Source organism: Pristis pectinata, chromosome 12 (assembly GCF_009764475.1).
Source record: "Pristis pectinata isolate sPriPec2 chromosome 12, sPriPec2.1.pri, whole genome shotgun sequence".
Lineage (NCBI taxonomy): Eukaryota > Metazoa > Chordata > Chondrichthyes > Rhinopristiformes > Pristidae > Pristis > Pristis pectinata.
The window spans coordinates 13431346-13447501 of NC_067416.1; the positions used below are offsets into that span (position 1 = coordinate 13431346).

General features: G+C 38.0%; 1 protein-coding gene across 1 annotated transcript in view; it reads left to right on the forward strand.

Moving 5' to 3' along the window:
* pdzd8 (PDZ domain containing 8) overlaps positions 1-16156 on the forward strand; it is a 144260-nt gene that overhangs the window by 121266 nt on the left and 6838 nt on the right. The window contains exon 4 of the mRNA XM_052027433.1: positions 3598-3760. Coding sequence (XP_051883393.1) covers positions 3598-3760 — 163 coding nt within the window. The remainder of the gene's footprint in view (positions 1-3597; positions 3761-16156) is intronic.

Consider the following 16156-nt stretch of genomic DNA (forward strand, 5'->3'; position numbering starts at 1 on the left):
ATACTCCAATGACTCGATGGGCTAAATGGCCTACTTCTGCTCCTTTGTCTTGTAATCTTGTGAATCAATCTTGCTTATCTGTGTTGACCTCCAATCATGCAATGCCTTGTATTTACAATTTTCTGGCTTGCTTTCAGATGATCTCTTTCCTCCCTTTCTGTGAAATCCTCTCCTTAACCCCCTTAAGTATTTGTTCTCCTTCAATTCTAATCTCCTTGTGTATCCCCATGTTTCATTGAAGAAGCATTGGCAAATGTTCTTTCACCTACCCAAGCCCTAAGATCCCCCTTTTATCTATCTTCAGGGCATTCCTTAAAATCTAGCTGTTTGTTCAGATTTTTGGTCATCTAAAATTTCCTTTTGTATCCTAGAATTCTATTATTTGACTCGGTGTCATCATTATTATGGAGGGCCCAGGGGGTTATATAAATATAGCCTATGATTGTTTGATTTTGCTTGGATTCTTTTTCCAACGTAATGCATTTTAGTCTTTAATTTCCCATGCTTATTCTTTTATTGTCCAATCCTATTCATTGAAATGCTTCCTCTGCGCAAAATATCGTGGATGTAATCCTGAATTACCTTGCATGTGACAAAATGGAGAAGAATTTCTGCAGAATACAAACTGTGGCGTAAACCTCATAAAGTAATTAACATAGAAATTACTTTGCACAGCTCCAAACAAGAACTGTTCTGTGCAATTGAAAATCAGTCCCACCTGGAGTTGAAGGATTTCTGGCTGTCATAGCCTGTCAGGAAATTTGAGTCCCAACTTGGGAATTAAAATTTTTGTTTGCTCTAGCTCCCTTTTTTCCCCAGCATGGAACTCCTACAAATGACATAACAGTAGAGCAACATGCAAAATTTGTCTACAGTGAGATCTTCAACCTCATCATTCTGATTTCTTATTTATGCATGGAACAATAAACTTTTGATAACTCCATTTTCCCTGAAACTGTACTATTTGAAAGGCCAACACTAATTGCAGTTTTGTTCTCAATGAAATTTGTGAGGCCAAATACAGCCTTTCACAGGTGCCTGGACTGCTTTGCCAGTCAATGTCAAGGTCATGATCACTTTTCCTAGCCTCGGGTCATTCATATTCTTGCTCAATGAGAAGAGACTTCATCTAATTTTCCTTCTGCCTACAGGTGAGTGCCCAGGCAATTGTGTCTGCATTTCAGGCTTCTCCAAAGTATAGGCTTCAAATATACTTATGTTCTTACAGAGATCTCACTGGTAACTTTCTTGCAGGAGCACTTGGCTATTGTCCTTTATGGCCCCGTGCCCAAATAACATGCTGTGTGTGGGCACTGCTTTTCACTGTCCAGGTCCCTCTGATTCCCTGCGGGATAGTCTCCCAACCTCTCGGCATCATTGCATCAGCGATTGGCAGTGACAAAGTTCCTCTCTGCCAGGAAGAATGTTGCTGATGTTGTGATCCATTCTTCTAGGAGCTGCTCGGATCACACCTGTAAGGCTAACTGTTGGCAGCTGTGAGAACCTTCAGTCATTCCCCAAGAATCACCACAGTGTTACACAGTGAAATCTGACAACTCTGTTCTGTAAATCTCACAACTGAACATCTCAGTCTTTAAAAGGTTTTCACAAGCAGCTTTGAAGTGAACCATAACAATTTCTTAACACCCTTTAAAGTAGTAGGTCAGTTTCTGAGTTGTAGTATGGCAATGTGTAAATTTCCTTTCAATCGTGTCACATTCTATTTGGATACATATTAAATTGCATTCATGGAATAGGGAAATGTTTACCAAAAGACATTAGTCCAACCTTTCACAGATTATGAAAGAAATTCTAAGAGTTCTTTACATTTGTAATCATGGTACTTTTGATTAGATCTGCAGCAGGAAAGGATTTTTCAGAGATATAGTCACAACTCTGTAGGTTTTTTGATGTGCTAATGAAACATTAATTTCTTTGATTCTCAGGATCACACTTTTGCTTTTTTCAGTCTGTTAATAGCACAGGCAATGTATGATTAAAATGTGTTTATCTACATTAATAATTGCTGGGGTATATTATTAAACAGGCACAATCATTTAGAGTCAATTATATAGTGTATATATAATTTTCTTCCTCCAAAGCCTTCCCACATGTACAAGGATTAACATTTTTAATAACCATACTTCTTCCATTGTAGAAAACATATATCAAGTCAATTTTTTTTTGTTTTTTAAAAAAAAACTGAGCTTTTTATGTTAAGGACTTCTGTGCTCCATTTTCACCTAATGCGGGGTTAATGGCATTTGAAAACTGGGGGGCAGTTTCTTAATATATTGCTGTATTTGACTGAAAAAGCCCATAAGATACTTCCTCTGATCCAGTTAAGAGTATTTAGAACTTTAGTAATTAGTAAGTGTTGACATGCCTTGCGCTCTTGATATTCCTCATTGAAATTAACTTAATTGAAATGTAACATAGTTTAAAATTTCTCTGTTAATTAAATGAATAAAGAAAAACACCAGGAAACATTTTATTCCCTTCAAGAGAAACCTTCATGACGTGTAGCTGTTTCTTGTTTTGTACCTCATTTTCTCCAAAATTATAAACTGACATAGTTTTCTAAATACTGTCCTGTTTTTCTGTGTTCTCTAAACAGCTTATTGTCACAGTTTTGTATCATGTTCCCTTCATGTAAGCTGTCCTTAATGTATCGGCTGGAAATTTAATCCTACCCTTCACAGCTCATTGAACTGATGAATATTAATTCCCAGCAACTTTTTTAGCTAAGGATCTTTGATCAACTTAGCTGCATTTTCTAACAGAGTTCCTAGACATTACTTAATGTGTATTCAATTTTACTAAATTTCCTCCAAAATAATAAATACAGTATTTTATTTTAAAATCATTCTCTGAATATTAATCAGTCCAAGTGCATTCTTAAAAAAACATATTGGCAAAGTTTATCCATGTACTAATTATCACATTGTTATTCAGAATATTGCATTTAAATGGTATTTTAACATGTTTTTGCACAGCTGGATGGTGATGTAACTCCCACACACTATTGCTGTCCAACTGGAGTCGCTTTAAAAATTCAACCCATCTGCATTTGTTTCAGTTAAATAGTTCCACACTGGGGGAAATTGCATAAATAGTGTTTGGTATCTGAGGGGTAGTTTCTTAATGTTTTGCAGCATTTACACTGAAAAGACCCACAAATGTAGTTCATCTGGTTCAGTTAAGGGTATTTTAAATATTACAACTTGTGTGCAACTATGAGGTGTTGACCTGCCTTGCACCCTTGATATTTCCCATCAAAAATGACTTAATTGAATTGCAACATATTTTAAATCTTTATGTTAAATAAATGAATAAAGAATAATAGCATTCACTTGATTCCATTCAAGAGAAACCTTCATGACTTGAAATTTGATATGTCTGAACCTTGTTTTGTACCTCATTTTCTGCAAAATTGTAAACTTACATGGCTTTCTAAATACTCTCCTGTCTTTCTATATTTTCTAAACGGCTCATTGTCTCAGTTGCACCTTAGACAAATTATTGCTGAATTTGCAGGTTATATTCAGAAATTCAGTTATCTTGTTTTGAATGTAATTACTTTTCTCTTTCAATTAGGTTGAGCTAATTAAGGGAAATTCGCAAAGCGTAGGACTGACTTTCCGCCAGATCCAGGGCAATGATGGGGATGCGGTGCATGTTACTGTGGAAACTGTGACCCCAAACTCACCCGCTGCAACTGCTGACCTCCAAAAGGGAGATCGACTCATTGCAATCGGAGGTGAGACCGTATGATTTTTATATTTCTATAATCAAAAACTAGCAAATTAATTCCTCCACACACGTGAAATCTAGTATCAAACTCTCACACGTCAATGAGTACAGTATAAATTGGCATTGCGTTTTGTCCAAAATTTGCCAAATACTGTATTGTTCTAAATATCACTATTGCATTGAATTAATACTTATGCAGTTGATAACTGCTTGGTTCTCTTGTTTGAGTTTTTCTTTCATTTATTGACCCCTCCAAATGCGATGCACCTCATGTTTGCTGAGATAATTTTGGTAATATAAACAGCCAGAGCTGAAAATTCTCGGGAAGCATCAGTGAAGAGATACAGACTTAAAGTTTTGTGTTAATTAGATGGTAGAGTTGGAGGAAAATGTATATAAGAAGGAACAGTGACTGAAGGGAAGAGGCTTCTCAACTGACGGGTGAGAATAAATCATAGTCATCAAATTGCAGAACAGAAACAGGCCCTTCGGCCCAACTTGTCCCTGCTCACCGTTTTGCCCATCTACACCAATCCCTGCATTAGGACCATATCCTTCTATGCCTTTTCTATTTAGTGTTGGTCTAAATGCTTCTTAAACATAGTAATTCTGTTTGATCCTTCCACCTCCTCTAGCAGCACATTCCACCAGATATTGACCACTCTGTGTGTGGGTGGGGGGGGAGTTGGGCAGGGGGGAGAGGGACATCCCTCAGATCCATTTTAAAACTCCTTCCTCTCACATTAACCTATGCCCTCTTGTTTGTGATACCCCTACCGTGGGGAATAGACTTTTGACTACCTGCCTTATCTATGCTTCTTGTAATCTTATATACTTTTATCATGTCACCCCTCCAGGGAAAACAAGCCCAGCCTATCCAGTCTCTCCCCATAACTAAAGTCCTCCAATCCAGGCAACATCCTGATGAACATGCTCTTCACTCTCTCCAGAGCAATCACATCCTCCTATAGCATGGCAACCAGAACTGCACACTCCAAATGTGGGCTAACCACAGTTTTGTAAAGTTGCAACATGATGTCCCAACTCTTACATTCTATGCCTGAATAAAGGCAAGCATGCCATATGCCTTCTTTACCACCCAATTGACGTGTTGCCATTTTCAGGGAACTAAGGAAATGGATCCCTAGGTCTCTCTGTTCATCAACATTCCTAAGCGCCCTACCTTTTACTGTATATGACCTACCTCTACTTGACTTCCCTAAATGCATCACCTTGCACTTGTTGGGATTAAACTCCATTTTCCAATGCTCTGTCCAGCTTGCCATTTGATCTATATCTGGCTGTGGCCTTGGACAATCTTCTTCACTGTCCACAACACCACCAATTTCCATGTCATCCCCATACTTATTTAATCATCTGTGCCATCTGCAAACTTACCAATCATTAATGAGTTGGAAGAGAAGCTATTAACATCAATGCAAGGGGAAAATGATTGTGTGGGATATTGTTCATTTGCAGCTTCTGAGAAAAGTTCAATAGAAATCCTGACAGTAGTAGTATAAAAATAGAGAAAATAGGCCTTTCCCTCGTGTAAGAAAAAGAAATAGATTCTTTTTGGATTGTACATGCCTTTTCAAACTGGACCCGTACATTTACAATTCAAGATCCATGTGCAACAGGGACTGTGGCATGAAGATTTTTTTCTTTGTCATTTACTCTAATTGTCGACTTCCCACACATTCTTTCTGTTGCTGTATATTTAATAAAAGATAGTCTGCTCTGTAAGCTGTGTTTTTCTTTGAGGTAGTTGATACTGGTTTTTTGGAAGGTTTGTTTGTGTCATTATTTGCAAAAGCAATTCCTGAAATAGGTATGCTTAAGATGCCTTGAGATTGAGTCTGCAGAAGGTTAGCTTTTAAATGACTAGTACCTCCTTTTATCTTGTTGGTTTCCATATAAAATTGTGTATTAAAATATGAAATGATAAACTGGTCTGTAAAGGAAAAGTACAGTGTTGTCAGTTTTGAATACATGTTTCTTTTTAAGCACAGATGGGCCACTGCTGGTTGAAACACACCAGATGAAATTATACCATTAATAACAGATAAAGTTCTCATTTGCGTGTCTTGTAAGCATTAATGCTGAGAAGCACACAACCAGGGTTGTGGTACAGTTAAAATCCAGCCAATTCACTTACGTCTGTCAGGAAGAGAACCTTTATATATTCAGGACACAACTAATTCTAATCCTGCAGTAAATACCAAACATTTCATGCCCATTGGTCTGGCCTTGCAAACTAATCAGTCGTAAAATCACTGTCCAGCATCCACCATCCAGGGCTGCTAGAGATAAACAATAAATGTGGCCTTGCTGGTGTTTCTTGTATCCCAAAAAGTAATTCCAAAAAAATGTAATCGCAAAATGTATAGATTATGATACACTTTGTTAAGCCTTCAGTGTCTCTGTTGCTGCTTTCTGTCTATCATTAATTACATTTGCTTTTTATATCAGACCCTCATGACACAGCAAATGCCTCATGTCTACTACCAGATGCAGGCTGATAAGCTTGAAAAGCTGCAGATCTTGTATCTTTTTTCTGTGGCGTTACTTCACTTTGCCTTGACCTTCCATGACTGAAGCCATGAGAGAACCATTTAGGTGGCTGATGTCTGGAGGAAATGTGCCTTTGGGAGCATAAGTCAAAAAAAATCCAAGGTGAGGAGCAAATGAGCATACAGTTTGCACCGCATGGATTTTTTTCTCTCTGTCATATTTGATTTAAACTGGGGACATCTGGTATGGTTGCCTATGCTGCCTTTAGCGCAGGCAACCGTATTGACATGGATGTCCCGATCCTGCTCACGTCTTAGGGGGATATGTTGCTTGTCAAAATTATTTTGGTGAGGTCTGGAAAAAATAGAATCCTGTTTTTCTTCCTCTTATTTTTAATTCGATCACTGCCACAAACTTGCATGCACAAAATATTAACATCGTTTGTTTATCTTGCACTGAAAGTCTTTGTCTGGGTCTGAGACTCTGGAAATTGCACCTTCATTTCTAAAGCTGCATCCGAGTGATCTTGCCTGTGTTTTTCCTCTCTGTCTGAAGGCAATGACTTCTTTTTCCCCAAGGACTTTATCTGACCAAAACCCTTCTGAGCTTCAGAATTAATGCACAAGTGTCATGGATTGGAACTGTTCAGTCACAGGGGAATATCACAGCCAGTTCCAATCTTGTCCTCAAACACAGCAACCTAACTTGATTTATGACAACAGATAATAATTTCTTGCATCAAATATGCTAATGTTTGTGCTTCAGGTTGTTGGTTCAGTACCATAAATAACTTGACAGGAATGTTAATATTCCTATTGATTTACACAGGTAACATAAATCCTACATGTTCACATTATGGGTCATTAATAACTTCAGTTTCCTTAGCTTCTTAACTACAAAAAGTTAATAGGTTGGTTTTAATAAACTGTTGAAAAGCTCTTTGTTTAATATTCAGTTATATCCTGTTACAATGGAAATATTCCAGGGAATTGAGGCGGATAGCCAAGTAAGTGGAAACCCTGTCATTCATCAATAGGTCAGGATTGATAAATATTTCCATGATGTAAAATATGTCTTACTGTCCATCTGGAAGCTTAAGGTGAAAGAGACCTGCAATGTAAGGGAGCACACATTGTTAAAATGGAGATACATTGATAAAAGAGAGTTTTTGATGGGGAGGTGAATTTTATATATCCTTCAGTTGAATCCTATTTTAACCAGGATATTGGAGTAAGCAGATGAGCTACCAGCCATCAAGTATAGTTCTGAGGTATTGCAGTTTTAAATCAGTTGCCAAAAGCTATGAATTATAAATTGCTAAGGCAATAATTTATCTTAGATGTTTATCCATCTGACTTGAGCATGGTGAGCATAACACTGCTGAATTGAAAGGTTAATTTGCCCTCTGTTTATGTGGCTGTGCTCTCCTGTCAGTGGTTTCAAGCAGAACTCTGGTTTGATGTAGAACATAACCCCTTTGTTTTAAAAAGTAAATGCATGCAACTCCACACATCACATGGAGGGAACTCAGTTCAATTCCATTACAATGGACCTTGTCAGTTTATTGGCCAACATAGGATCTATTGTATAGCAGGTGCCCCTGCAAAATAATAAAGCTACCTATTTCGTGCTGATGTAAGTGAATTTTATTTGCAGCTCTGACTTGTTCATCTGAATTTAAACTGAGAATGAGAAATTTATTTAAAAAAATGCTTTGTATCTGTTGCTACGAATAGGCTTGAACATTTCATATCAGTTAATGCAGTATAACTTCGGGTATGGTTGCATTGGTTTACGGTGTAACATGTCTCCTTTCGGCAGTATTAAACAACAGTGTCCTCTAAAGCAGTGGTTAAAAATATACTTCTGATTACCTGTATGGGAAAAAAAAAGAGGTTCATTTGTTCTAAACTCTTCAGTTATATAAGCTGCACTGTTCAATAGCTCCACTATTCTGTTGAAAAATACACGGAACATCAGCATTGCAAGTTTCTGTTCCTCCACAAGGCACTTTGCACAGTGTGATGTTCAGTCCTGAGGCAGCACAGCAGATTACCCTTGCACAATACCGGGACCTGTAAGATACAGGCTCTTGAGATTCTGACCTTAGTTAACAATTCCCAAGTGACTAAAGAGAATGGAGAACATCAGAGTTGGCATGATGCTCTTTGTGTGACTTTGGACATCTGACTTAGAAACATAGCACAGTAGCGTAGCAGTTAGCGCGACACTATTACAGCACCAGCGATCGGGGTTCGATTCCCGTCGCTGTCTGTAAGGAGTTTGTACGTTCTCCCGTGTCTACGTGGGTTTCCTCCAGGTGCTCCGGTTTCCTCCCACATTGCAAAGACGTATGGGTAGGTTAATTTGGGTTTAAAATGGGCGGCGCAGACTCGTTGGGCCAGAAGGGCCTGTTACCATGCTGTAAATAAAGTTTAACTTAAAAAAATTTAATTAAAAAAAAATCTATAAAATTATTAATTGCTATTTAAAAGCCAGTTGCCCATTCATTTGGCCAGATTCAGCTCTTGAGTCCAGGAATATTATTGAGAAAGGGAATATGGAGAACTGGTGAAGATGAGGGAGATGAGGCCTGGGATAACTCAGGCATCATCACGTTGAATGGTGAGGCAGGCTTGAGAGGCAGAGTGGCCTACTCCTCCTATTTTCTTATGTTCTATGTCAGCACATTGTCAATTAGATAAATGTATGGGCAACTCTATTGCAATGTGGTAAAATAGCTAATTAAGCTAAAGTGCTATACAGCAGAAAAATTGGACTGGACGGTGGAGTAAGAGCAATGGTTCTTACTCCGAATTGCAATCTGTTGTCAAGTATTAAAGAATTTACATGCACAGAATTCAGGATCCGTCACAATCATGCTTCTCACTATCTTCCTCTCTACCGTCTTTCTAAAAAAGCAATGTAATTACCTGCTGACATTTGTAATTCAACTTGTATCAGCCCAGAGGTACTAGAAGAATGCTTTAAAATGAAGGCTGCCAGTTTTGCTTCGCTCCAAAACTGCCACCACCACCCCTCTCTCACCCCCTCCTCCCACCATCTTGCTCTTGTTGGATGGAATGGAGACAAATAATTGTGCAACCACTGGTGTCTCAGTCAAGATCCACTAACTCAATGCGGATCAATATCATAACTTTACAATTTCTTAGTCATTATAGCAAAAATAACACCACAAATGGCATCACTTATCCATGATGAATGAATTTCCTTGTGGTTTAAACCCGAAGTGGAATTTCACAAATCTTAGCCTGAAAAACTCTACTTTGTGATAGTTACCTAAATCTAATTACAGGTGACCCCGCAGTACTGTCATTCGGGTAATGGAAATTCGCCCTTACAAAATTCAAAAATCGCTCTCCAAAAATTTGAGATATGCAATAAAATCTGCTCTCATGGAATTTGTGTGAAAAAGAAGTACATAAATAAACAAAAGTTTCTTTTTTCAAATGGGAGTAGAAATCAGGAACTTTTCTTGATTATATAGTCAAATGATACGGTTTCAAGTTACGGAAAATCATGATGCACACCGTTTTCTAGGAATGCGACTCTCCCACAATGCGGGGATTACCCATACAAAACTAGTAACTAATGAAAACAGTTCTAAACAACTTCACTGAGGTTGGGAGGCAAAACTGAGAAATAAAAGTAATTCTGCATCTGATTACGTATTACTAGCCTAAGAACAGAATTCCTTAATTAAGAAAATGTTAAGATTTACAAATTGGTTATACTTTAATTTTTAATTTGCTTTGGGTCTGCTTTCTCAGTGTTTATTCACAAATAATAGAACCAGTCAAAAGATGAATTTTTATCACTAAAAATGCAATGAAATAGATGTCAGTAATAATAACAACATTCAGTATCATATTATAATAAAAATTTACCACTGTCTTCCAAGTCACCATTTAATTTCACTGATTTCCTGCTGTGAGTCAGCTTCAGCATCAACCTGTGCACAGTTCAGTGGTTATGTTGCATTTTATGCTTTTGTAGGTTTTAATAAAAATACAGGTTCAAAAAATTGAAAATATTCATCAAACTTAGAATATATGACATTGCTCCTCTGCTTTTACATTAATTCTTTAAATCAGTTACTTGTTCATTATTTAGTTCCTTTGTAAATACCTTGAGATCTTTACTGGGTTAAAATCAATTAAATGCCACTTAACACTATTGTCAAAGTCGACCCGCGCTTCTGGAAAGAATCAGACAGCAGCAGAACCAAAGAACTTATGATAAATGCTTTATTAGCTTTCGCTAGTGGGAGTGAGAAAAATACAGAGACAGAGTAACCATGTAAATCTAACTCTATACCGAGACCCACTCAAAGAAGGCTCGGCTACAGCATATTTTTATACCCTTTTTCGTGGGAACACTAGGTGAGGAACTACTCTTACACAGGCAATTGTTTACATAAAGTTTCGAACATAACAAGCTATAGGTATAAAAACTTCTTCCCACTTGCACCTGCTATTTAAACTAGACATCACTAAATCACACCATAATGAAATCATTCTTTACCTTGAAAATTCTTTCACAGTGAGAACCATACTAAAATGCATACTATTAACCCTTACACTGCCAGTCATTAACCCTTGCATTCCCAGCTATCTTTCAAACTATGAACTTTTAAACTTAAATCACAAAGAGTATTTATGCAAGGGAATGATTAACCCAAAGTACTTCAGCATTGTGAACTGCATTTTAGTCCCACCTTCTTTGAGCCAGTTTCATACTCAGGCATGATTTTCCTTAACTATTTGATTTTGAAACAAGTCATGATAGTGAGGATTCTTACTCAGGCACAAGATAGCAAGAGTGAGGGATATGTTTTTTCATCCCTAAACAGAAACACAATATACCTTCTGTCTATACCTGATATATTCTATCCAATAACTGATGTTAAAATGGAAGCAAAATTTAAAATAGCAATTGGAGTCTATCTGAATGAGAACTCAGGCTGATAATTTGATTTGTAAATGAGCCTGTATTCTGGGTACTAAATAAATTATTGATTCTTTGAAGGAGAACGTATGTGCTGCATCTATGACAATAGCTCATGACTGTCACAGACATGGAACAGTTTCATTTGCTCAGGAAGTGTTAAGAGTGTAAAAGCTTACAGATAAATGCATCACAACATGAATGGCTGAAACACCAAGAGTAACTTCGTTCTTAGGGTAGTTTTGATTGTTTGAAAGCATTGACAAGTATGGAAGAAGTGAACAGGATATGATTTCAATGGACAGTAGCTGACAGGAGCAAATGGATTGTAAGACCTTGCCTTTACATTAAATGGCAACCAGTATAACTTATTGTTCTTCCATGACTATTACTTCTAATATCCCCTATGGTGGAGAGAATCATTCCCTACAGAGACTTAGTATGGCATAGGTGCTGCAACAAATTCAGACTTTTTTTGTTATTGTATAGTTTATATACTGTGTATCTCTGGAGTTGTACTATGAGCCCTTTATTATAACTCTTAGCTCTATAATACCTAATAGGCTAGGAAAGGGAAGAAAAGAAGAGGCATGGTTGGGGGGTGTGTGGGGATTACTTAAAGTGGGAGAATTCAATGTTCTTGCTGTTAGGCTACGAGGTTCCAAGACGGAAAATGAGGTGCTGTTCCTCCAGTTTGCGCTTGGACTTCTCCTGGCAGTGGAGGAGGCTGAGGATTGACATATCTGTGGTGGAGTGGGAGGAGGAGTTACAGTGACTGGCAACGGGGAAATGCAGATCGCAGTTACGGGCGGAGCGCAGACGTTCTATGAAATGGTCACCTAGTCTGCGTTTTGCCTCACCAATATAGAGGAGGCCACACTTGGAGCACTGAATGCAGTAGATGATATTAAGGGAGGTGCAGGCGAATCTCTGGCTCACCTGAAAGGACTGTTTGGGTCCCTGAATGGAGGGGGTGTAGGGGTAGGTGTTGCACATATGGCGGGGGCAGTCGAAAGTCCCCAGGGTGTGGAGCAGGATGGGTGGGGATGGAGGAGTGACCTAGGAAGTCGCAGAGAGAGCAGTCCCTGAAAAGGCAGAAAGGGGTGGGAGGGGAAGATGTGCTTGGTAATGGAGTCCCATTGGAGATGGTGGAAGTAGTGAAGAATGTCCACCTATCAGTGCTCTGCTTTTCCCTCCTATACATTGGGCTTCCCCTTTTCCTATCTTTAATCCCGGAGAAGGGTCCTGACCTAAGACGTTGACCGCCTGTTTTTCTCCACGGATGCTGTCTGACCTGCTGAGTTCCTCCAGCATCCTAATATTTTTCATCTTATATTTTATTTATAATATTATATACAGTATAATATTATATACAGTATAATATAAAATGTTAGATTTGTAAAGTGCCCAAAGATGAAGATTTTAATACAAAACTAAGGTGCAGGGAAAGGATATACAGTCCTTCCAGGGAACTTTCCCTCAACACCAGTTACCTCTCTTATTCTACATTACTTGCTGACAAATATCTATCAATTTCACCATTGATTTGAGGTCCAGTCTTTCAGAAGACAAAGCTCCTGATTTCCACTCCCACTTGCATGAAGTGCTGCCCATTTTCACTCCTATTGGTCTCAGTGCAATTTTAAGATTAATCGCTCTTGTTCTGAATTCTCCTCCAGATAGAACATAGAACAGTACAGCATTGGACAGGCCATTTGGCCCACGATGTTGTGCTGATCTTGATGCCAGTTTATATAGAATGTTCTCCTGTGTATCATCCAAGATGATGGAAGTTTTTCTGTATATGTGCTATTGAAGCCCTTACCAACATTAAATACCTGGATTATATCATCCCTCAACCATCTAAACCCAGATGAATACTTGCCTTCATAATTTAACCTTTAGTCTTGAAATTATTTTGGTGAATTTTTGCTGCTTTATTTCTGTGAAGTTTAGCATCCAAAGCTGAAGGCAGTCCTTTAAGTGGGATTGTCCAAGGCTTGGATTAATTAAAGCAACCTGATTTAACTCTCCCATCTTTCAAATCATCAGAGATTTTCCACTTTGTTCTCTCCTTGCTCCCACTTTTTCCTCTGCATCTAAAACTTCTAACTTTTCCCAATTCTGGTGAAAACTGTATTTCTTTCTCCACAGTAACTGAGTATTTCCAGGACTTGCCGTTTTACTTTAGATTTACAGCTTCTGCAGTGCTTAGTTTTTGGATGAACGCACCTTTTCCACATATTTAAATTTTAATTCCTTTGAAGTAAAGGCCAAGGTGCCATTAAACTTTTTGATTACATGTTGAGCCTGTACATATTTTTAGTTGTCTCTGTACAATGACATTAAAACTCTGCACCCCTACCTTCCAGCAATTTAGAAAATATTTCAGTTAAACCTTCTCAAATGCAAAGTGATGGTATAATAGCTCCTCGCATTGAATTCTCTCTGCTTTAGTTTTGCCAGTCATTTAATATGTAGTTTTAATAACATCTTACTTCCATTTCCTCACCATGCTGAGCCTCCTACTTTAATGTCACCTGAAAAATTGAATAGGATAGAAAAAGATCTATATATCCATTAACATATGTATATCAAAACATGTACAAATTCCTGGCCAGCTGTCATTCTATTGATCAGAGAATGAGCCTTTTTTTTAATCACTCATCATCTCTAAGATAACTAACTTACATCACAAGGCATTGTTCCAATGCTCTTTAAATGCAGTCCTGGTTAAAATGGAGACGAAAGTGACTGCAGATGCTGGGAGCTGGAGCAGAGTTTCAACCCAAAACTTAACCTTCCCTTTGCTTCCACAGATACTGCCTGACCCACTGAGTTTCTCCAGCAACTTGTTTTTTGCTCCTGTTTAAAATGTTTGATAGATTTGCAAACAGAAGATATAATCAAAGACTTCTGAACAAAATACCACCTTGAATGTTCTAGATCTGGAAAGAAAAGTAGAAGACTTCACCAGTTTGCTAATTGAAATTCCTATGATTTTCCTGTCAGGTCATGGTCAAGAAACAATGCATTTCTAACAACATCTGTAATATCCATTCCCATATAATTTCAGTGGTGTCATCTTTTGATCAGTGTTTTAAATCAAGGTCCCATCTGCTCTTTCAGTTGGGTGTAAGTGATCTTATTGCACTGTTTTGAACAAGGTCTTTATTTAATGTATTTATCTCTTGATAAACATTGCTAAAATAAATTACCTGGTCATTATCACTAGTATATGTCAGAGCGTACTGTGTGCAAATTGGCTGCCGCATTTCTTACTTTACAGAATTGATGCACTGCACTTTCTAAAAGGACATTAAAGATACCATGTAAGTGGCAGATTTTCACAAATAGTGTCATTAATGTGACTCTTAGGTTGGTGAGGCCCTGGGGACTGTTGTGGAACGGAGGGACCTTGGAGTACAAGTATATACTTTGCTGAAAGCAGCGTCACAGGGAGACAGGACATTGAGTATAGGAATTGGGACGTTATGTTGCAGTTGTACAAGACGTTGGTGAGACCACACTTGGAGCATCGTGTACAGTTTTGGTCGCCCTGTTATAGAAAAGACATTGTTAAACTGGAAAGAGTGCAGAGAAGATTTATGAGGATGCTGCCAGAACTCAAGGGCCTGAGTTGTAGGGAGAGGGTGGACAGACTAAAACTTTATTCCTTGGAATGTGGGAGATTGAGGGGTGACCTTATAGAGGTGTATAAAATCATGATGGCCATAGATAGAGTGAAGGCTCATAGTCTTTTTTTCCCCCAGGGAAGGAGAACTTAAAGATGAGAGGTGAAAGATTTAAATGGGATGTGAGGGGCAACTTCTTCATGCAGAGAAAGTGGAATGAGCTGCCAGAGAAAGTGGTTGAGGCAGGTACAATAACATCGTGTAAAAGACAACTGGATAAGTGCATGAATAGGAGGGGTTTAGAGGGATGTGGGCCAAATGCAGGCAAATAGGTGGGCACCACGGTTGGCATTGATGAGTTGGTCCAAAGGTACTGTTTCCATGCTGTATTACTCTGACTATGACTGTATGACAAGTACAGTGAGGCTGAGCATAATGTGGCTGCCTGGAGCTAAAATTCATATCTTTAATGCCGTAAGATGTATTTTGTTATATTCTTGGAGTTAATTGCAATTAACGGGGCATTGGTCAATTGGAGGTCACACAGCCTTTTAACTTCTGAGGAACTGCTATCAATTTCTGTTTCATTTGGCTCTTCCTGGATATTACTTTTTTAGTAGCTTAATATTTATGCACACTTGTATTAACATGACAGAGCTTTGATCTTGTACAGTCTGTTGACCTACAATTTGCTGAGGAATTTCATATTGATTCATCTAACAGATGTTCTATTATAGCACCCGTGCATTATTGGACACTGGCTATGATTGGATATACTTTGTTCTGGAAAATCTGAGCTCAGTGTTGTTGTGTATCCAAACATGCCATAAAAAAGGTGATTGGAGGAAAATTATTTCAATTTTGAAGAGCAATATAAAGAAGCAAAACAAGCCAGGACAAATTGCTGATTTTCATTATCAGTGAAAACATTAGACAGAATGTCCATACATCTCCAAATCACTAAGGTGAATGGGAATCCCAACAGTTTTACAGCCCTGATATGTTTTTTAATTTTTATAGGACTGTCAATTGAAATTAGGACAATTAAAGCCAGTCCATGTGAAATTAAATACAAAACAGTTCTACTTTTATTTGTTATTTGACATCATTCTGAATTTCCTGGAGGGAGAGGGTTCAAGTTCAGAACTTTTTGATTAAACTGATTAGAACTGAAAAGTAAGGTTATTTGTCTGCTGATGATATTGTACTGTGGTGATTGACATTCTACTGGAGCAAGTCACTACAGTAGTGTAACTGGAGTGAAATCAGAAAATAAGCACATTTCA